Below are 24442 nucleotides of genomic sequence, written 5' to 3' on the forward strand. Positions count from 1 at the left end.
ATTCATCTCCATGAGGTGTTCTCATCTGAAAACATCACATTGAGATGAATGGGTCACTTCAAACCTTTGAGAGATCCCAATGCTGCAGATAGATGCGGAGAGGAGTGCTTTCTCTCTATCTTTCCTATTTAAAGGATGATACTTATAAAAGCTCTAAAATGTGCATGCTTGCACAGATTTCACTGACATTTGCTTTATGTAATGAGAGTTGTGGGTAGTTAGTGATCCAAATTTAGACTCATTTGAGTCAGGGGTTCTGGAGATATAAGACCTGAAAAAATAGCCATTGCCCAAAAAGGTTCTAGATGAAACTTACCCCCCCCCAACCCCCAGAGCTAGAGATCAGACTATTGCTATGATGTTGGCCAAAATGATCTCAATTGGTCAGTTTTTACCCAAGGGAGTGCATGACAGCCACTGAATCTTTGAGGGACCCAAATCGTGAATGGCATTTAAGAACATGTTCATGTCTTTGCTTGCGTAGACGTGCAGTTTGGAAGGATTATAGTCCACACGTCCCAACAAAGAAAAAAATAGTGGGAGGGTTCCTGTGCAGCCATTGTACGCTTAACTGGATAGTTCAAGGGAATGTGCTGATGCTATTGCCCCGGGTGAATACCCTGCCATTTTTACTCTGAACCTTTGTACATGTGTACAATAAAGAAAGATTTAATAATTCATATTTGTTATTCCAACTGCATCTTGAGAAGTTTTTTTGAATGTTTTTTTGGACTAAAGAAATATTTATTGACAGGGCTGGCTCCAGGCACCAGCTAAAGAAGCAGGTGCTTGGGGAAGCCAATGCCAAGGGGCGGCCTTACATCTGCTGTTGGGGCAGCACAGCCTGGTCTTTGGCGGCAATTCGGCAGCGGGTCCCTCAGTCCCTTTCGGAACGAAGGACCTGCCACCGAATTGCCACCAAAGAATGGAGCGGCACGATTGCGCTGCCGCAGCTATTTTGTTTGCTTTTTGGGGTTTTTTTTCTTGCCTCTTGGGGCAGCAGAAAACCTGGAGCTGGCCCTGTTTATTGAATATCTTCTATGAATTTCAGAGCAAGAGCTCTGTGTAGCCTTTTTCTGCAACATTGATGTTGTTATATATTGCTTTATCCAGTATAATGAATGCATACTTCTGATGATGGCTTGTCTAGAGCTGATTATTTTTAAATTAAAGTTTAGATCCAATGTTTTGTTGAAATCGCTCGCTGAGATTATAGAGTCAGTATTCATATTGATTTGGCCCTTCTTGATTTTATCAATTCATTAGAGGTAACTGTGCAGCTAATTGATGTTTGCAATGAAGAAGATATATTTTGGTGTTCTGTATGCTGTCAGCCTTCCTGTTGTGAGACTGTGATGTTTTGGGGTTCAATGCAGACCAGTAAGGAGTTGTCATCACCTGCCCTGTAATCCTAGCTTTGCTGCTGTGGCTCACAGCCTGCATACCAATATCCAGCAGACAAGCATGCAGTTCCCTGAATGTCTGTGTGCTGTGCAGCTCTGATTCAGCACTCTGACCCAAACAACCTGGTCTCCATCAGCCTTGGTTACTATTTGCAAAGTGACTCCACTCCTACTCCAGAATGTCCCCAAAACTGGCTGCCCTGAAGTGCCCAGCCCTGTCCTGGAACACTCAGACAAATGAAAACGTTGGTTGCGCCTTTGAAGAGACAAAAACATCGTTTATTACTTCAGCTGGAGTTAACAATGCTTTCAATTCAAACAGAACACTGGTTTGGTTTACATTAAAAATAAATTAAGTTCACTAACAAAAAGAGAGTTTTTAAGTGAGTTTAAGTACAAGGGATAAAGAACAAAATGGTTACAAGCAAGTAAAATTAAAATATGCTTTCTAGTGGCTAAGTCTTAAAAAGCTACAGTCTTGGTTCAATGTAGATTCCTTACCAGTCTTTCTTCTTTCCAGCCAGGGCTGATTTCTCTGCGTCAGGTCTTTCCACAGAAGTATAAGGTGCTAGTTTCCTTAGTCTTCCTAAGTGAAATGGCTCTATGTATCCCCTTATATCTCTGAGTTCATTAACCTGCTTCAAGAAGCAGGATGACTTCATGCTGTTCTTCCCTGCCTGTATGATTCTCACCCCTCTGCCGATTTGTATGTAAATAAGGCTTCTATTGTTTTGATTCCACAATGCTACCTTTGGGGCTGGGGAGAAATCTGTTTCTCCCTGTGTTTGGTCACAGACTTTAAAGCATAATATTAGTAAGTATCCATAATTCTTCACATAGTGTTAATTCATACACTTCACAATGATATTCATCACCAGTGTGTTACAGGCTTCCATAAAATACATACACTTTTATAATACAGCAGTATTGTATACAATAAGTTAATTCCATTGCTTATCATTTGAGGTTCAGACCCCTGCAGGAGGCTATCTCCCCCACTCACTAGGTTCATGGCTTTGTTTACTTTTTATGTAAATGTATCATCTTTGTCTCTGCCTGATGACCAGGCTGGTCAGACAAACAAATACACATTCCTTTGTCTAAGGCAGACTGTGCTTATGCATTGCTTTCCAAACATTTTTTAAGAATACAGTTCCTAAAACTCTTCAAACCTACTCCATACGTATATTATGCAAGAATATTAATGATGATTAGTGAGTCATTAGTTTTCCAACGATATATTAAATGCCACCTTTTGGGTATATACCATGACAATGGTGTGTTAAGTGTAGTGATTATGTCAGGTCTGATAGGAGTTGTTGTCACAAAGTGGTGAACCACCATGGGCCTCTGTGTCACAGAGACTGACAGAAATCTCGGGACTAGAAGTTTCACTCCTGAGGGTAGTTCTAGCATTGGACAGCGCTATCGAAGCTCAAGACTCACTGTTTTACACCATTTATCTTCAGACTACCAATACCATTTTCCTCCACATTCCAGCAAATGCCTTTTTGCCCAAGATTGGCAATGTAGCTCTTGTTGCCTTGACTTATCACTTCAGTTCTACATTATTGTTCTGTACCCATCTCCTAAAAGAAGGCAGGGAAGAAAAAGTTTTAAGAGCCACTGTAAAGATAGTTGAGGACAAAAGATTACTATAAAGATAACATCTTAACAGGCCAGACAGTGGATGTTGGCTGCAGAGTATACTTTCCCAGAATAATCTGAAACTGTAATTGCCAAAGAACGACAGATCATCAGAAATAATTTTATTATCTTGGAAAAGCATGCCCTAACCTCAAGTCATTGAGTTCATAAGAAGGGATTACGTTTCATTTGTCCTCCCACCCTTGTCTCCCAAGACTAACCTAATAGCCACCTCTAAAGTTTGTTCTTGATACAGATATCTGCCCAGAAACCACCACTGGTTACCTTAGCTGCTATGAGATCTTAAGTTATCCTAATGCAGTTGTGATAATAAGAGTATATTGTGTTACACTGAAATTTTCCTTTTAGTTAATGAACAGTAATCTTGTTTGTATAAATTATTGCTGACCTGGGAAGAAGTTTCTGTTGGAGTTTTGTTGGTTCTATGTGTGTTACAGTATCTGAAGTTTTATCAGTAACTACTTTTAGTGAAGTAAGCAAATATTACATAATTTATAAATCTAATTATTGCTTTAATTTCTTCCCTGTGCTCTAGGATACCGGATGGTCCCATTGATCAGGGGCCAGCTGCAGGAAGGGTACATGCTTTAGAAGAGCAGCTTTTAAAGGCCAAAGAACAGATAGAAAGCTATAAGAAGCGAACAGGAGATGGTTGGTAGAGAGATGTTTTCTTTTTCTTCTTAAACTCATATATACCATATCACAAATGTTTCAGTTTCGTCATGTACAACTTCATTGGAAATGCTGATATGTTTATGCTTTTTAATAGCAGGCATGGGGAAAGACCATGAAATATTGAGAAGAAGGATTGAAAATGGAGCCAAGGAACTTTGGTTTTTTCTTCAGAGTGAATTGAAGAAGTTGAAAAATTTGGAAGGAAGTGAACTCCAAAGACATGTTGATGAATTTCTGTCTGATCTGGGTCACCAGGAAAGGTACTAGTGCTAGTTGCTACTACATTTTTATTGTATTAAAGACTACAAACTGATTAAGGTACTGGGACATTAATTAGATTCCTTGCAAAGCAAGAATTGCTACTGTCTGGATTAAAATGTCATGACTGAGACATGAACATCAAATTATATCTGTATGTTAAGGGTCATTGAGTAAACCTTCTGTTTTGTCCATTAAGTCTTAAAGAGAAGATGGAAACTCTCTGCTTGGATATTTTTATGTGTATTTATCAGTGAGAAACCTATCATCATTTATTATGGCTGCCTACTCATAGTTACTTCTCTCTCTCTGTCTTTCATGACACCTAGCAAAACATATAAAACATTTAATTTAAGATACCTTTTTTTTCAGTATTTTAGAATGAAATGAATGATATTGTTCATCAGCATACAGTATAACTGGAATTACATTAAGACGAGAAGATGTCCTGATAATTTCAGGACTTAGCTTTTTCTTAAATGGCTATATTTCTCCTCCTAATTAAAGGTTAACAGAACATTTAAGATAAAAATGTAACTTTCCTTTAACTGCATTGCCATCATAGTGCTGTACAGAGAAACCTGAATTGTGTTTGCAGTTGAAGCTGATTCTAAGCCTTTCCCATTACTAAAAGTGTCTTTAATCTGAAATTTGTGTTTCATGTGAAATGAAAACATTTTAGTGCTAGTGTGTTCATGCAGAACAAAATGAATCCAAGAATCATTATAAATACAGTGAAAACTGTCCTTAGGCCTATTATATGTAGAAGCTTATGTTCCCAGTAGGATTCTGGTTGCAATTACTGTCTCATTAGTGAACAATAAAAGAAAAATTGTTTTGTTAACACAACTTGCCACTGTGATGTCCTCCCAACCCCTCTTTTTTAAACTAAACTAAGAGATCCTCACATGTTAACATCAATAGCAGTGTTAAAAGGAGTTCTGAAAAATTATCTGGTCTTACAGGAATAAAGAAAGAATCTTCTTTTCTTTGAAATTCGTTTTAGCAGTCATGATTATGCTGAATTTTTCAAATAAAAATAGTATGAATTTAAAGTATTACGAGAGCGGAAAGAGATATGGTCTACTAATTTTTTAATTTGATCCTTCAGAGCCAGCAGTTTATAGATGCATACAGTTTAAGGCAAGGGACCATTAGATCAACGAGTCTTATCTTCTGTATCTCGTGAGACATTAAATTTTGCCAAATTATTTCTGCATTGAGCCCATTAAATTGTATTTGACTAAAGCACAATTTGTGTTTGGCTAAAGCACATCTTTCAGGAAGGCATCCAGTCTTATACTGAAGACATGAAGAAATGGAGAATCCACCCCTTCCCTTGGTTAATCTCTCCCTCATTTTTAAAAAAAATGTGCCTTATTTCTAATTTTGATTTGTCTGGCTTCAGTTTCCTGCCATTGGTTCTTGTTACATCTTTTTCCTTTTCCAACAGATAAAGAGTCCTTCATAACCAGTATTTTCTTCCTATGAAGGTACTTATATGTCAATCAAGTCAACTCAGAATCTTCTTTTTCCTAAATTAAGCAGATTGAGCTCCAGCCCTCAAATAATTTTGTGGTTCTTTTCTGCATGCAAGCTGGATGATACAGTTTTCCAGTAACAGTCTCACCAATACCATATATAGCGGTAGATCTCTATTTCTACTAACTACTTCTCGTTTATACATTCCAAGGACCACATTATGCCTTTTTGCCACAGCATCCCACTGGGAGCTCATGTTGAGTTGCTTGTCCACTATGACTCCAAAATGCTTTTCAGAGTCACTGCTTTCCAGGATGTAATTCCTCCATTCTTCTTGTATGGCCTGCATTCCTTCTTCCTAGATGTATAACTTTGAATTTAATTATATTGAAGTGCGTTTTATCTGAATGGGCTCAGTTTAACAGCAGTCCAGATTGTTCTGTGTGACTGCCAGGTCCTCGTTGTTTAACTCTCAAGCAGTTTCTGTCATCTGCAAATTTTATCAGCAGTTATTTTCAGATCTTTAATAAAAAGATTAAATAGTGCTGAGACTACTAACAACTCTGCAGACCCCCACTAGAAAATCACCAATTAATGATGATTCCCAATTAATAACTACTTCTTGAGATCTGTCAGCTGACCAGCCCTTAAACAATTTAACGTGGGCTTTATTGAGGTTGTTTAGCACTAACTTTTTAATAGAATGTTGTGTGGTACTAAGGAAAATGCCTTATACATGTTTAAGTGTATTACATCTGTGCAGTGTAAGCATCTACATGGACTAGCTTCACGAGTAATTACCCAGGTCTAGGTGGGTATAGCCCACACTGAAGTTTGCCCTGCTGCAGCTTCACTGTTCCATGAACCAAGCTAGCATGATTAAAGGTAACTGCAGTCATGCCCTGTGATTGTAAATTATATAGATTAGAAAGACTAACTACATTTTTATTGAGCATTTCTGGTGAAATTATAGACACCAAAAGAGAAGCTTGAGTTTCCAGAACCTTGATTAAAAATTGTAACAGCTTGGCACATCTATTTCAAAACATACTGGTGTTCAACACTTCCACACATTTTCTTGTTTCTTCTGTGCCTCTAGTTTATTCAGCAATTTCTCATGTTTCCATTCCAAATGCCATTTGAAGGAGGATGGTCTCTGGCTTCAAGTCACAATCTTGTGGCATAACAATGTTCAGTGCAGAATACCATATGCAGTATGTACTGTGCCTGGAAGCCTCCTATGACATCCATGAATTTGAAATTTGTCTGAAGATGTCATCCAGTACACTCAAGAATCATGGGGAATGCCTCTAAGTCATTATTTAGGCTCTCCAAGGAGAGTCTCAGATGTCTAACCCAAGCTTTGCCTCATAGTAAGTTGAAAGAGAAATCCTCAAATCCAAGGCTAATTCTTCTGAACACTGCTGGGCGTCTCTATAGGTGATGCACACAGAAGTGCTGATTCTGATCATTCCATCAGAGGTGCAGCAGGGCAGCCAGGCCTCCAAAATGCCCATCCAGTTACCCCAAAGTGCAGAGCGCTGATGGGGAGTTTTCCACTCCAATCAGTGGTGCTGAGCTCTGCTTTTTGTAATGTGGTCAAGCTTTTGTAAAAGAGACCCAGACAGAAAGCAAGGAATTCCAGGCAATTCATAGAAGATTAGGGTTAGAAGAGACCTCAGGAGGTCATCTAGTCCAACCCCCTGCTCAAAGCAGGACCAACCCCAACTAAATCATCCCTGCCAGGGCTTTGTCAAAGGCAGACCTTAAAAACTTCTAAGGATGGAGATTCCACCACCCCCTAGGTAACCCATTCCAGTGCTTCACCACCCTCCTAGTGAAATAGTTTTTCCTAAAATCCAACCTAGGCCTCCCCCACTGCAACTTGAGACCATTGCTCCTTGTTCTGTCATCTGCCACCACTTTGAACAGCCGAGCTTCATCCTCTTTGGAACCCCCCTTAAGGTAGTTGAAGGCTGCTATCAAATTCCCCCTTACTGTTCTCTCTGCAGACTAAATAAGCCCAGTTCCCTCAGCCTCTTCTCAGAAGTCATGTGCCCCAGCCCCCCGATCATTTTCATTGCCCTCCGCTGGACTCTCTCCAATTCATCCACGTCCTTTCTGTAGTAGGAGGCCAAAAACTGGACGCAATACTCCAGATGCGGCCTCACCAGTGCCAAATAGAGGGGAATAATCACTTCCCTCGATCTGCTGGCAGTGCTCTTACTAATGAAGCCCAATATGCCTTTAGGCTTCCTGGCAACAAGGGCACACTGTTGACTTGTATCCAGCTTCTCATCCACTGTAATCCTCAGGTCCTTTTCTGAAGAACTGGCGCTTAGCCAGTTAGTCCCCAGTCTGTAGCAGTGCATGGGATTCTTCTGTACTAAGTGCAGAACTCTGCACCTGTCCTTGTTGAACCTCATCAGATTTATTTTGGCCCAATGCTCCAGTTTGTCTAGGTCCCTCTGTACCCTATGCCTGCTCTCCAGCACATCTACCTGTCCCCCTAACTTAGTGTCATCCATGAACTTGCTGAAGGTGCAATCTGTCCATTATCCAGATCATTAATGAAAATGTTGAACAAAATTGGTCCCAGGACAGACCCCCAGGACACTCTGCTTGCTACTGGCTGCCAACTGATCATCGAGTTGTTGATCACTACCCATTGAGCCCGATGATCTAGCCAGCTTTCTGTCCACCTTGTAGTCCATTCATCCAATCCATACTACTTTAACGTGCTGGCAAGAATACTGTGAGAGATCGTATCAAAAGTTTTGCTAAAGTCAAGGTATATCACATCCACCGCTTTCCCCATATCCACAGAGCCAGTTATTTCGTCATAAGAGGCAATCAGTAGGTGGGTACATAGTGCCAGAGTGGACTTGCATGCTGAGCCTGCTCCCCACTTCATCAACAGCCAAGGAGTTCCAGTGCCATAGATTACTGCAAGGTAGGGTCTCTTATACCACCCTTACCCTGAGAGGGCATTACCAGGGGGTCCTAGGAGAAAAGGCATGTTCCCTGGCCCTCACTATTTCTGTATCCCCACTGGTTCCCTCTATCCCCCAACCACTGCTATGTTTCCCCCCTCTGCTCTGGTATTCTCATGTGTGGTTCATCAAGATTCTCAGCTGGTAAATCACAGCCCCTCAAGTCCAAATAAACTGGGTATCATCCCAAATAGTTAGTCTGTCAAAGTTACAAGCAACTTGGGTACTATAATCATAAGTGTTAAGCAGCTCCATTCTCTGCCTATAATGTTGGATTATTAGTTAGGTTATTAAATGTAAAGTTATAGTTTTTGCAGAGTAGACAAGGTAATATTTTTATGAGTAACACAGTATTTTTCATTTACTGACTCTTCTTTGCATAATTTGGGTATTGAGTGAGTAGGAATCCAAACCCCACTCTACTACGAATACTGGATTTTGCCAAGAAAACCCCCTTCCACATACTGTCTGCCTCAGATTGCTTTCTTTCTCCAAACCCCTCCCCTCAAAAAATCTTGGATACTATAAAAAGCCTGTGGTATGTGGTTGTGGCTGTCTTTGATGTGCTGCTGTTCTACCCAAATTCTCTCCTGCTGGTCAGGATGCCTTATCACATCCCCAGTTTATTACCATATTCTGTTCCCTTCTGTTGGCCAGAATTTTCTCACCACCCTTCCCTGGACATTCAGTTGTGACTATCCAATACAATAGTCATCATTTAGGATCTGACACATCCTAAAAAATGCTCTCCATATTCTCTAGTTTAAATATGTGATACTAATGTAAATTTTTTTGTATTTAATGATTATACATTTTAAATATAACTGCTATATACAGAGATTTACAAAAGTATGGCCTTGTGCATTGATATGAAAGCTGAACTATTGTGACTTAAATCCAGATTTACATCATACTCACATCTCATGTCATTCTTCCTATGCTGTTACTTATCTTTTCCATAATAACATTATTTTTTAATTATAAATAAAGAGATGATTCTTTATCCCAAATTTTTTAATAATGTTCTACAGTTGGTTTGCTGGTGTACTAATAAGGACTATGAGAACATAGTTGAATCTCTGCACCATGACATTTACAATGATACATTTATATAAAGACAGTAAGCTGATCTCTGATGGCATAGCAACATCACATTGTCAGAGAAGCCACATTAGGAGTCACCCCCTGATTGTCTCTTTTCCTGGTCCAATGAATTTCAGATCTATCCTGGAGCTAATGCTTTTGGGACTTTTCTTCAGTGAAAAATTTTGATTAGTGGGCTTTAGAGTTTTTCCACTCCACAGCCATTTAATACTGCAGTTATATATGGATAAGAGAAATATGGTAAATGGAGGACACAGAATCAGGTAATGTATACACACCCATCCTGGGCTGCTAGTTTGTGTTGGAGGATACATTCAGAGAGAGGTAATCTGCATTGATGCTGTGGCATACCAACAGTCAAATTACTTTAGTGTTGTACAGTGCCTCTGTACTTGTCCCCTCTTAGTTTAATTACATACCCTATCCACTAAAAGTGTTTAAGCAGATCAGTGTAATCAGAAGGCCTATTTAATTTCTCTTTGTGGCTTTGCCTAACCCTCTAATTTAGTATTATTAAGGTAGCTATCTAATGTTGCTTGCCTTTTGTAGGTCGATAATGACAGATCTGTACTACCTCAGTCAAACAGATGGAGCAGGTGATTGGCGAGAAAAAGAGGCCAAAGATCTGACAGAGCTGGTACAGAGGAGAATAACGTACCTTCAGGTAAGAAGGGTAGAATAAGAGCACTTAAATCAAGAGGAAAATTTTAAAATGGATTTTGTTGAAAAAATATTTTAGCCCCCTAAAATATGCCAATGTAGTAAAAACATTAATGTAATTTAAGTGAAAGTATGGGTGCAAATGCTGCAGACAGCAAAACAAGAGGGTTTATGTTGTACATATATAATATATCCTTTGTATTTATGCATAAAGTGAGCCAGTATTTTCATTCACAAAAGGACAATAACAGAAAAGGGTTTAACTGCTGTTTTAATTGTAATTGTGCAATAATGTGATCTCCTGACATATATTTTAGGGGTAGGGTGTTTTTGTGTGCTGGATCCATGATTGCTAGTAGGCTATACGTTTGCCTTTTCATTCAGACTCCATAAGTCTGCAAAAGCTAAAAATAGCTTTTGTTTTGGTATATTACAAGAAGTAGCCATATCTTTTGGGAGTTCTCCCACAGACACATTCCTCAATTCATCAGTGGTGTCTATGAAGTGAAAGAGAAGATACCGTACTTTACATAAAAAATGTAATTATCCATTATCAATTACAGTGTCACTCACTGAACCATAAACAGCTGGTGTGCAGAACCATCATTCTCATTTAAAATTATAATAGCTCTCTCTAAGCTTATTTAATTTTCACATGTTCATTAAATTTTTTCCCATAAAGATATCTTTAAATTCTGATCTGATCATGTTCTAGTTCCACTTCTTCTGACTCTAACACATGCTTTACCACTTGTTCTAGTTCTTCATGAGTTCCTCAATCTCTTAATTTTCAGTGTTTTGTTTTAAAGTCCCCATACATCCTATAGAACTTATAGAAATATCTAGTATTTTTAATATATCAAATTGTACTCCTATATTTCTCTAATATTTCGGTAATAATTGCTCTTTCCCTCATTGTTATTGTACTCTGAAGAAACTTTCTTCTTAGTATCCTTGAAAAAACTAATTGGACACTCATACTAGATATGTTGTAAGGACTTTAAGCAGAGAATGTTAGCTATCCGTGTCTAACATACCCTATATATTTCATTCTATATGTCAATAAATACCACATGTATGCTGACGGCTCACAGATCTACCTCTCCACTCCTGACTTGTCTCCTTCCTTCCAAACTAAAATCACAGCTTGTCTTTCCGACATCTCCTTGTGGATGTCCAACCATCAGCTTACTCTCAATGTGGCTAGAACAGAGCTATTTTCCCCCACCTTGTCCTTCCGTCTTCCCCTTTTCCTAGTCATTATGGGGAACACCACCATTTTTTCCTGTCACTTAAGCCCATAGCTTGGATGTTACCTTCAGCATGGTTCTCTCTAGATCTTAACATCAAAGCTGTGCCTAAATCCTGCTTCTTCTTTTTTCTCTGCATAGCATCTTTAAAATCTGGTCTTTCCTCTCCAAAGTAAATAGTGAGGATCTGGACAAACAATCTCACATCTCGACATTTGTCTCACCATGGCAAATGCATTTTGCTTCACTTATGTCCATTCGAAACTATGCTGTAAAAATCATGTTTCTGGCTCATCTCTTTGACCACATCACCCCTTTCTTTGGTTCCCTCCTCTGGTTCCCCCTGCTCCACTACATCAAATACAAACTACTAATCTTTGCTTTTATGTCCCTTAAGCAGGGGCAGCTCTAGGTATTTTGCCGCCCCAAGCATGGCAGGCAGGCTGCCTTCAGTGGCTTGCCTGCGGGAGGTCCCCGGTCCCGCGGATTCGGCGGCACGCCTGCGGGAGGTCTGCCGAAGCTGCGGGACCAGCGGACCCTCCACAGGCATGCCAACAAAGGCAACCTGCCTGCCATCCTCGCGGCGACCGGCAGAGCGCTCCCTGTGGCTTGCCGCCCCAGGCACGCGCTTGGTGTGCTGGTGCCTGGAGCTGCCCCTGCCCTTAAGAGCTTTACATAATGATGTTGGGAAAACTTAAGCACTTGTTGGTTTTATAAAATGAAAGGAAACAAGATTGGGAAGGAAGAAATTTTGGCTGGTTTACATGTATTGCCATTATCTAACACAATTTTTGTAAAACTGTTAATTAAAGTAGCAAAAATCTGTTTCTGCTACTCTGCCTCTGATATTTAGAAGCTAAAACTAATATATGGCAGGGATAATATTTTAGATCTGGTGGATATTTCCTTGTGGAATATATACAAAAGAACTGGAGATAACACCATGGGATCTACTGTTTCTCCCTTTATTATTGATTTAGATTTGCAGCAAATGGAACTCCAGGTGATTATAACAATGTCTTAGTGACATTGTTAACTTAAAAATATGTTGTTTAAAAAAGAATTCTTATATTTACTCATAATACTGCACAATATTCCGAGTGAAAGAATTTTGCAAATCCAGTATATTTGCTCTTTGTTTACTTTATGTATTTATCTGAGTTTGGTAAAAAACATCAGTGAAGTCAGCTTTACTTTTTTTATAGTCTGTTTCACTTTCAGGTTCTTAGTGCTGTAGTGATTCAGACAATACAGTGAAATGTTTGTTTTAAAACAACTGTTTTTGATTGGAATTTTAAAATTGTGAAACATTTCTATCAGTTCTTATCTTTTTATAAAATATTACTATGAAATGCAATAGGCCAAATTTAGGTTGACGGTGTCTCTTTAATGTTTGTCATGTATAACCATCCACATGGAATGATGAGCTCTGGTGGGAGTGCTTGACCCTTTAAATCACTGGTCGAGCCCTGCTGCCACTACCCCAGGGCTCCGGCAGCACTGTGGGGAGTCCCGGCCCTTTAAAACACCACCCAAGCCCTGCTGCCGTACCCTGGGGCTCAGGCAGTGGGGCTCGGGCAGCGATTTAAAGGGCTTGGGGCTCCCCACCACCAGAGCCCTGGGCTCTTTAAATCCTTGCCCAAGCCCAGCTGCCAGAGCCCCAGGGTAGGGGCGGCAGGGCTCCGTCAGCAATTTAAAGGGCTCGGAGCACTGCTGCAGTGGTGGCGGCCAGAACCCGGGCCTTTTAAATCACCTCTGTGCCCTGGGGCTCCCAGCTGCCTTTCCCAGCCGCAGCCCTGGGGCCTTTAAATCTTGATTTAAAGGCTCGTCTCCTCTGGTTGAGGCCACGCCTCTGCCCAGGACTCTGGCGTACTGGTAAGTCCTTTAACTTACTTTCACCCCTGCATATAATTCACTATGGATTTCTTTGTTCTGTTTCACTACCATAGATTTCAAAAATCTTATAATAGTATCTGGAAATCTTTTATATCTATTTAATTCAAATTTTTGTGACTCTACATGTAACTTGGCATTTTCTGTTCTGATAGTCTTATTCTCTTAAATGAATATCTTTTACCATATCCCTTTTTCTAGTATTTTACAATGTACGTTTAATGTGTTCCTCAACCATTGTTGAATTAATTTCACAATATTGGATTAGTGAATAGACACCCTTTCCAAAAACACCTTAAAAGAAGTTTAGGCATGTGAATGGGACTCAGCATGTTTAAAATACAATCTTTTAGGAAAAATAAAAAGGCTACCTAAAAATAAAACTAATGAGCAAAACAGAAAATAGCAGGTGGCAAGCATGTTTTTAAATTGATGTTTTTGAGGGATATTGGAATTAGATGACATAAGTTTCTATACTTACATTTTTACAAGGGAAAATGTAGTGAACATATGAAAATTGAATAAGCTTGGAGAAAGCCTATTACAATATTAAATCAAGTTTTGGCTCTGCTTCATAAGTTCTTTTGTAGTTCACTATCTAAACATCTAATCTATAAGGGCAATAATCTCCTTAAAGATGAACCCAGCTGATACCTACAGGGGGAGCTCTCTAAAGTCAGGACTAGTTTAACATTAGGGGATTGTAGATCGAGGGAAATAGTTTGCAGCCCCTTTGCATTCATGAGGTGACTGTGCTCAAGGTGAAATCCCTTCCTGGAGGAGGGTAGGTGACTGCCAGAGCACTCAACTGTACTAAATTGGAGCAAGATCAGGCTGTGTGTTCTACTGCACCGCATACATACTCAGTGGTCTGCAAGACTGAGTCTGCTGGCTGGGGGAGTAGCAGCTCTGAGCTCCTTTTCCTCCCTCACCTTCCTTCCGAGGAGCAAAGAGAAGCCTGTGTGGGAAGGAGGGCTGACCAGGAGGAGCTGAAAGTTTTCAGATAGCAACCTTAAAGTATGGGCAGTCAGCAATAGATTTAGAAGATGGGGGCCTGCGTTAAAGGGGAAAGTGGCCATCATTAATTGCGGGATAGAGGAAGATCTGGCCTATATTAACTGTGAGTAAGTGGGTGGGGTGGGGAGCATCAGCATTAATTTTGTGTGGAAAGCAAGGACCTGGCACAGATTGTATAGCGTAAATGACATGAATCGTAAGGAGTTGGAGGAGGGCTGTATGAATTAAATTAGGGGTAGCCTGGGATGAGAACTCCCCTCCTTCTGGCATCCTGTGAGAAGCGTGGGCAAGGACTACCTACTTCAAGCTTCCTAGCAGCCTGAGCGAGGATCTGGTCCCAAATGTGGAGCATGTGTGTTTTGTTGTACATCAAACCATAAGCAAAAAATTATGTTTTAGAAGTAGAAAAGCTATTTATAAGACTGTTTTCTCACTGTGTGAATCAAATAAGCCAGTTTTGCCATCTGTAGCAGGCCACCCTCCCACTCCATGCCAATTAAACTATTACAGATGGCAAAGCCAGCTTATTTGATTCACACAATGGAAAAACATCTTTAAAAACATGTTTTATAATTAAAAGCAGTGTAATTTGTTGCTGGGGGCCACATCCAGCCTTTCAGACATTTTAATCTGGCTCTCGAACTCCCTCCAGGGAGCAGGGTCATGGGCTTGTCCCACTCCGCATGTGCTGTGGCTCCTGGAAGCAGCGACATGTGCCCTCTCCAGCTCCTATGTGTAGGGGCATCCAGGGGGCTCCGCACGCTGTTCCCGCCCCAAGAGCCACCCCCATAGCTCCCATTGGCCAGGAACCATGGCCAGTGGGAGCTGCAGGGATGGCATCTGTGGACAGGGCAGCATGTAGAGCCGCCTGGCTGCACCTCCATGTAGGAGTCGTGGGGGGGGACATGCCACTGCTTCCGGGAGCTGCTTGAGGTAAGCACCGCCTAGATCCTGCATCCCTGACTCCCTACCTTGCCCCAAGTCCCTGCCCCAGCACTGATCCCCCTCCTGCCCTCCGAACCTCTTGGTCCCAACCCGGAGCACTTTCCTGCACACCCAACCCTCACCCCATCCTGCACCCTAATCCCCAATTTTGTAAGCAATCATGGCCCACCATACAATTTTCATACCTAGATGTGGCCCTCGGGCCAAAAATTTGGCCCTCCGCTGCATTAGAAGGTTGAGTGGTTTGCCAGTGGCACTTTTGACAACTTACCCCACTGACTTTTTTGAGTGCACTGGACAAGACCCAAAGGAAGAGGAGTTCCTGTTGAATTGTACTGTGTTACCCATGTCCCTTCCAGATGGACTTTCCACAGCTGGGAACCAGTAATCATGGTTCTTCTGACAGTGACTTGAACCCTATGTCTGTATATTTGAGACTAATTGATTCTAACCAACTATGTTTCAAACACTATTTGGGCTCTATTTACTTGACTTGAGGTCAGATATAGAGCTGCCACCCACTATAGTGTTGTGCTACTAACCTCATCTCACACCATAAACTAAATACTTTGGGGCTGTACTTTATATTGCCAAAACAGAATGTAGTGGTTTGTGACATTGCTGTGAAATATGTCCTGATGGCTTCTACATAGAGTACACTTACCCTGTACATTAAGGAGTTCAGTCATCCACCAACAGCAAGGAAAGGGAATAAAATGAGAGTAAAAATAGTTGTGATTCAGTGCCATTGGGAATTTTGTTTTATGTTTAGAATACCCTGACTATACAAATGAGTTATACAATGCTACCTATTCCTATGGAAATATGGGCATTTGTCAGGGGAGTAATATAAGTAATACTCTGGCGCCTGGTAAAGTTTTAATTTATCTCAAAACTCATTTCAGTTGTCACTTGAGCTTTTTCAGACAACACTTTGCAAAGTTTCTCATTTCTTTTTCTTATGTTTTAATTGTATTACAAAGCTGGATTTTCAAAAGAGAAGGGGAATTTTGCTGTATTTTGAAATTTTCATTCCCCTTCCCCTCTTCCCCCCCCCTCAAAAAAATGTTGATCTGTCTCTGACTCCCAACAACATTCTGCAAGCCATCTATTAACCACGAACAGGTAAGAAAGGTGTAAGTAAAAGAACCAGAGGAATACATGGTTCCAATCGATCCTAAATAAACTGAATTAATTAATAAAGAAAGAGAAGGAAACAGGGTGGAGTCGGGTGGTGAAATGTAACTCTCAGAGAATAAACAAAAAGAAGGGAAAAGAAAAGGGAGCCAACTAAAATGAAAGGATCAGTAAAGAACCCATCTGTTATCTGATAATCTGTAATTATTACATTAATGACTTCTGTTACTCTATTTAATAGCAGCTGGCAGATAACCTACCTGCTTTGTTGGTGGGCTATTTTTATACAATTCAAATTAATCATTTGTTACATGAGCTTGCTGGAGCTGAGACTGCTGTATGATTGTTTTTCTGCATACCTTGGAAATAAAGTAAATATAAACTACAGCTTATTAAGGACAGTATTTGTTATGGCATTATACATCTGTAATTTGTTTGAAGTATTCCGTTGATATAGTTACTCAAGCAGTTTATAAGCAACTGCAAACCCCAATAATAAATGGAAACTTTACTTCCTTTTTTAGCTAAGTTGCTTATTGTATACTTTATTATTTTTAGATTGTTGAAGCTTGAGATATGTAGTCAGTCCCCTTCCTGTGAAAGGGAAAACCACAGTTCCTTGAGCAATGTTATTTTGATATTATAAATTGTATATGTTGTGCCAAATATTCAGCCTAACCTTAAGTCTATGCATTTGTCAAGGGCTGAATCTGATCCAAAGAGCATAACATCAATTAAAACAGAAAAATTAATATGTATAAGAAAAAACTCTGTTTCTGTGTATATTTAATATATGTTTTTAATATATTTCTAATTGTGACATGAGAAGAAAAAATGAATGTGTTTAAGTATAAAACTTTATGGGTGGAAACATTTAGAAACATGGATGAAGAGAAGGTTGATCAAACAGTAGAAAAATAGATATCTACAATACATTTTGATTGCAGTTTTACTAAATTATTTGAACTTATCAATGGCTACACACTTGCCTTTGAAATCTACAATGTAAACTGTTTGCAAGCTGTAAGTTGACTTAAAGCTTACCTCTTGATACTGTAATGATCCATGCCTATGTACTTAAATTCTGAGGTGATAACTGCCTTCAAATTCTGGATTTCATTTTCAGAAACAGAAGGAAGAAAAATTATTTTTACTTAGTAAACTAAGGAGCAGCAAATACTGGGCCTGATTCTGGAGTGACTCAGTTGGAATAAATGGAGTTACCGTGATGTAAAAGCTGTGTAAGAAAGAAGAGAATCAGGCCCACTCTTTTAGTAGTGCATGAACAGGGCCCTCAACCCACCAGTAAAGAGATACAGTGGTGCACATATATATGTGTTTAGTACTGTTTGTTCAATCACAGTCTGGGAATTAGTAAGTAGATATCTAACATACTAGTTGTAAAAGTTATTAAAAAAAAATTAACTTAATCATTTCCTTTTTAACTACACTCCATTGCTTTGTGGTCTAACAGAGCTAGTATAAAATGCTCTTTTGAAAACATAAACATTAACGTACTTAAAGGACAACTTAAAACTGTTGATCCTGAATAAGCTCTGTGAGAATTCTTATGAGCAGAAAGAAATACACACTCTTAAGGCGTTCATCACAAGTTTAAGAGTGCTTTTAAGAAAGATTTTGAAGAAATCAGCATAAAATCAACAACTAATCAGTTATGAGAAGGATAGTAAATTGACAAAAATATACAAAAAATTTTCAAAATTTTCTGTTTATAATTATGTAAATCCATTAAATTTACAGTAAAAATAGAATGTGTGGTAGCATTCTTAATGTAAAGATTTTAGGGGGGGAAAGATGGTCTACGGTGCTAAGAAGAGATATTTATACAAATTAATGCCTCCTGAAATTATGAATCAAGTCATTAGGCAGCCATAAAATGTGCTTTTAATATCTAAGAATTTATAATGCTTGGTATGTACAGCCTTATCTAAGGGTCACCAGAGAGCTTTCTCCCCAAGTCTTTAAATGCTGCATTAACTCTTTGGCATGCTCCTCTTCCTTCACGTGACCATTAGGCAGAGAAAACAGTATAGTAGGTGAAGAGCAAGCAAAAGAGAAGCCCAGGGACAGGCTCAATCTCCCTGTGATGCTTCAGATGGCCATGACATAGCAGGTATGGAGTCTGAGGGTATGTCTACACTACAGGATTATTCTGATTTTACATAAACTGGTTTTGTAAAACAGATTGTATAAAGTCGAGTGCACGCGGCCACACAAAGCACAGTAATTCGGCGGTGTGCGTCCATGTACCGAGGCTAGTGTCAATTTCTGGAGGGTTGCACTGTGGGTAGATATCCCGTAGCTATCCCATAGTTCCTGCAGTCTCCCCCGCCCATTGGAATTCTGGGTTGAGATCCCAATGCATGATGGTGCAAAAACTGTGTCGCGGGTGATTCTGGGTAAATGTCATCACTCATTGCTTCCTCCATGAAAGCAACGGCAGACAATCATTTCGCGCCCTTTCTCCCTGGATTGCCATGGCAGACGCCATAGCATGGCAACCATGGAACCCATTTTGCCTTTTGTCACTGTCACCGTATGTGTACTGAATGCTGCTGACAGAGGCGGTACTGCAGTGCTACACAGCAGCATTCATTTGCCTTTGCAAGGTAGCAGAGATGGTTACCATTCCTATTGTACCATCTGCCATGCCATTGTAAATTGGCAATGAGATGACGGTTATCAGTCTGCTGCTGTCATGGGTGCTCCTGGCTGGCCTTCGCTGAGGTCGGCCGGGGGTGCAAAGACAAAAATGGGAATGACTCCCCAGGTCATTCCCTCCTTTGTTTTATCTAAAAATAGAGTCAGTCCTGCCTAGAATATGGGGCAAGTGTACTAGAGAACCAGTGTACCAGAGAACCAGAGAGCACAGCTGCTCCGTGTCAGATGCCGCAGAAGTGATGAGCTGCATGCCATTCTAGTGGGTGCCCCTGCAACAACCCCACCCGTTGCTTCCCTCCTCCCCCAACCCTTCTGGGCTACCGTTGCAATGTCCCCCCATTTGTGTGATGAAGTAATAAAGAATGCAGAAATAAGAAACACTGACTTTTTATTGAGATAAAATGAGGGGGAGGAAGCCTCTAGCTGCTATGGTAGTCCAGGCAGTACAGAATCTTTTCTTTAGACATGAAAGGGAGGGGCTGATGGAGCTCAGACCCCAGTTGCTATGATGAAGATGGTTACCCGCCGTTCTGTACCATCTGCTGGGAATGACCGGGAGTCACTCCTATTTTTACCCAGGCGTCCCCGGCCGACCTCACCGAGGCCAGCCAGGAGCACTCACGGGCTGATGATGACGATGGGTAGCAGTCATATTGTACCGTCTGCCACCGGGGAGGGCAGAGGATGCTGCTGTTCAGTGCTACAGCACCGTGTCTACCAGCAGCATGCAGTAGACATACGGTGACATTGAAAAAAGTCAAGAAACGATTTTTTTTCCCTTTTCTTTCACGAGGGGAAGGGGGGTAAATTGACTAGAGATATCCTGAACCACCCTGGACAATGTGTTTGACCCTTCAGGCATTGGGAGCTCAGCCAAGAATGCAAATGCTTTTCGGAGACTGTGGGATAGCTGGAGTCCTCAGTACCCTCCCTCCCTCCATGAGCGTCCATTTGATTCTTTGGCTTTCCATTACGCTTGTCACACAGCACTGTGCTGTGGCCTCTGTCTATCATAGCCTGGAGATTTTTTTCAAATGCTTTGGCATTTCATCTTCTGTAACGGAGCTGTGATAGAACAGATTTGTCTCCCCATACAGCGATCAGATCCAGCATCTCCCGTACGGTCCATGCTGGAGCTCTTTTTGGATTTGGGACTGCATCGCCACCTGTGCTGATCAGAGCTCCACGTTGGGCAAACAGGAAATGAAATTCAAAAGTTCGCGGGGCTTTTCCTGTCTACCTGGCCAGTGCATCCGAGTTCAGATTGCTTTCCAGAGCGGTCACAATGGTGCACTGTGAGATACCGCCCAGAGGCCAATACCGTCGATTAGCGACCACACTAACCCTAATCCGACATGGCAATACCAATTTCAGCGCTACTCCTCTCGTCAGGGAGGAATACAGAAACCGGTTTAAAGAGCCCTTTATATCAATATAAAGGGCCTCGTTGTGTGGACGGGTGCAGGGTTAAATTGGTTTAACGCTGATAAATTCAGTTTAAACGTGTAGTGTAGACCAGGCCTAAGCCTGTGCCCAACTGCTCGAGCAACTGGCAGACTTGGGTTCTCAGGACAAAGCAACCTCATAAGGATAAGCTATCTGCACTGAGTCCCTTAAATGCTTGGCTTCAGACAATCTGCCCTTCCTAAAATTATTTTGGGCCAAAATTTCAAAAGGTCAAATTTGAATGGATTGTTTTGGGAAAAATTAGTGGGAAAGCCAAATAAAATAGATTGAAATACTCTTAAGAAATAGAGGTCTGAGGACTGCAGCTGTAGAGACAGATAGTTCTGAATAGTTCTCAGGAGGGAGGGTGATATTTAGCCTCCTGTCATCAAAGAGTTTATCTATTTCCAAGAGTTGATAGGGAAAAATCCGTTATAGAGTGTTGGATAGGAAAGGGGAAAAGATATGGTTGTATTGATGCACAGTTACTCCCCTCTTGCAGTTAAGCAACCAAAAATAACTTCTCATACTAAATATTTCATATAAAAATTATATTTATGGGAAAAAAGGTCTGGGAATATGTAAGTAATAATGGATACAGAAAAAAAAATCTTGTCCGGACTTTATGAACCCGAAAAGTATTTAATGCTCTATAATTTTAAACATGCTTGGCATAGCTTATTTAATGGCAGTTAAATTCAGTAGTTGTATAAGAAATTATTACATACTATAAATAGCCTTTAGTGTAGATGATGTAAGATATCATGTCTTAAAAGTACAGAAAATTGTTTTAAAATTATTCTGTCAAGCTTTCAGTGCATAAACTTTTTGTGCAGAGCTGGACTATTTCAATAACTGGATTTTATGTTTCTCAAGAATACAATCCAGTTTAAAACCTTGACTTTTACCACTTTGTTTAGCCATGTAATATGTTTTATACTTGGTTTGTAGTAAGCTAGTTTGGAAAATAGTCTATTAATTGTTTGTTTTACTCTCTAGGCAGACTGAATTTTTCTTTTTAAATAATTCATGCATGTTCATTGAAATAGTGCTAACAAAGTTAGAAAAAAGCCACAGGAAATCAAGAAAGAGCATTCTTACACTGAGAACTATTTTGAATGTGAGCCTTGAGACTGAATGTTAGCATATTCTGACAGCCTGAGAAATGAAAACATAATTTAATATCTTAAAGGTGTATTATGTTACATTGGAGTAGTGAAATATATGTGGTGGCTGTTCATGTTAACTGCTGAGAGTGCACAATTTTCTTTCAGCTGGTGCTTGTGCCTTCGTTTTAATGTGGGATGTACTATATTGACATGACTTGTGTGTGATTTATGACACTTGTCACTTATTAACTCAGAAATATGCCTTTGTGTATATCTTGTCTCCAACTGTGCTTCTTGGTCTTTACTTATAGAACCCCAAGGATTGCAGCAAAGCCAAGAAACTTGTGTGTAATATCAACAAAGGCTGTGGCTATGGCTGTCAACTTCATCATGTTGTCTACTGCTTCATGATTGCATATGGAACACAACGAACACTCATTTTGGAGTCTCAGAATTGGCGCTATGCTACTGGTGGCTGGGAGACTGTCTTTAGACCTGTAAGTGAGACATGCACAGACAGATCAGGCACTACCACTGGGCACTGGTCAGGTAAGACTCAATGAACAATTCTCAAATAAATAATTTTCCTTTCGCGTTTTGCTGTGTCTACATTACAAGACTATATCAAAACCTATTTCTTGACTGTTAAGTATTGAGTAATAACTATGATTGCAATTTATGGGTCATCATTTTTCCCTTCATTGTCTTTTAATAGAACACTAGTATCCTCTCTTAGAGGATCCTGCTACATCAGCAGGAATTTTTATGCAAAACAAGTTCCAAATCCAGACCAGAATCCTTGAACAGTATATCAAGTTACATTGGGTGGCAGATTAGGATCTCATTTTTGTGAGGGAATAGTGAAGGTAATAAAGAGAGGCAAGTGCTAAAGTATATAATCATACTGAAGGAAGTATGAAATATAAATACAAAAAAGGCATATAATACATATTCATATACCAACAAAAACAATAATAAAACGTAAATTCTTATTATGAATCAAATAGACTAGTAAAAACAGTAATTGGTGCCCATGTGGCAAGATAATGTGTGTATTTTTATTATTTAGGGCAGGAAATTAATCCATTATTTTATTGAAACAAATGCTTACAGAAGGAATATGGGGATTTTGTCATTGGGCAGTAATAGATAGTCTGACACATATATACAGAAAACTGAGGGGGTGGAATCACTTTTTCTAGTGAAACCTCACTGTCAACACCTAGCTGAGCTATGAACATAATTGTACAGGAAAATTCCAAAATCACATTTGCCAAAATATTTGTATAAATGTACAGTCCCATCAGATTAGTATGAAGGAGTCTATTGCAGATGATTGGAAGTATGTCAGCCTTTTCCTCAAAGTCTGGCTGAATATTGGCAGGAATTTTAACATCCAACTCCCTGTTGTTTGAGTATCTTTTATGTGAATGATTGTTTCCAAAAGTATTTTAACAGATTTTAGATAATCTTTCTCTATTGTTAGATATATTAAATATTGTTTCTTCAGAGTTGGTTATCTGATCATTTAAGCACTGTTGTCTTGTAAATGCATTTGAGTTTGGAAATATTGGAATAAATGTATGAGAGATACAGTTTTGGAATCTGGCCCACTGTGTCTTTAACAGATCAAAGGAGCATAGCTTATGATTCTGATATAATCAACTAGATTAATCTAGTGAGATCCAAAAAGTCTCAGGTGCTATACAAAGATGTACAATTTCCAGAGAAAACAGTGGAGTATTACAAAAGAGAGACAAAGGGAAAGGGACTGGAGGGTATTAAATAATTTTGGAAATTATTGTCCATATAATCATGGTGGTGAGTAAATAGGTTAATTACTGAGTGAGTAAAGAGCGAATAAACCTAGACTATGGAAGAAGGAAAATATATTCAAATGTTATATCTGGGATTTGTAGTTGTTCTGTAGAGATCTAATGTTTGGGAGGCAATTTCTGTACCAGTCAGCTGATGCACCCAGCTGTGCTGAATAGTAGAGCCTTAAATTTGGAAGGCCAAACTACCTTTGAATTTGTTACCTGTCCACATATATTTTAATATGAGATTCTGGAGTTTTGTTAAATAGAATTGGAAAAGATAATTGAAGCACTTAAAGGTTCATGTTAATGGTGTTTAACTGAGAAAATGACAGGTTTAAGATATGCCAGTTAGGCAAATGTTTATTAAAATGAATAGCAAAAGGGACATCATTTAATTTAAATAGTTCCAAATAATTGTTGTCATTGCTTCAGTACTTTAGGAGGGAATACCATAATGATGAACACGAGTAAGGTATCATCTGCATATAATGCTATCCATAGATCAGTACACCTAACTTTTATTCAGGTAATATGATTTCTGGACCAGAGATTCCATAGTAAGAATAAACAAGGGAGATAAAAACAGTCCTGCATTGTACCACATCTCAGGCCAAAGCTTTAGGTTCATTAGCATTAATAAAGAACTCGGCTGTTGATACATACATGGTACATTAGTCATGTCCAAGTAAGGAGTCTTGGTCCAGTTACTATCTGCTCAAAGGCAGAAAAGAAGGATTGATATTTTTATTATCTATTTTAGAGTAGCTCTAGAGACCCGCAAAAGGATTGTGGACCCACCGTTGCAGTCACTATTGTTGAATTTCATTCCCATATATCATTATCCTTTTGAAAAGATATTAAATTAGCTGAGGTGACAGACAAAATTATTTTGACTACATT

The 24442-nt window shown here is 39.7% G+C and overlaps 1 protein-coding gene across 6 annotated transcripts in view; it reads left to right on the plus strand.

The window, feature by feature from the left end:
- Positions 1-24442, plus strand: part of FUT8 (fucosyltransferase 8) — a 256259-nt gene that overhangs the window by 180938 nt on the left and 50879 nt on the right. For 5 of the 6 annotated variants that reach the window (XR_007774466.1, XM_050953517.1, XM_050953513.1 and 2 more), the window contains 4 exons: positions 3607-3722; positions 3841-4006; positions 10133-10247; positions 22034-22271. Coding sequence is in view for 5 of the 6 variants with exons in the window: in XM_050953513.1 (XP_050809470.1) it covers positions 3607-3722; positions 3841-4006; positions 10133-10247; positions 22034-22271 (635 nt within the window). In the remaining variant the exon portion in view is untranslated. The remainder of the gene's footprint in view (positions 1-3606; positions 3723-3840; positions 4007-10132; positions 10248-22033; positions 22272-24442) is intronic. The other variant, XM_050953514.1, reaches the window with a different exon arrangement.

The sequence above is a fragment of the Gopherus flavomarginatus genome, chromosome 5, assembly GCF_025201925.1.
Source record: "Gopherus flavomarginatus isolate rGopFla2 chromosome 5, rGopFla2.mat.asm, whole genome shotgun sequence".
In the NCBI taxonomy this organism is placed as follows: domain Eukaryota; kingdom Metazoa; phylum Chordata; order Testudines; family Testudinidae; genus Gopherus; species Gopherus flavomarginatus.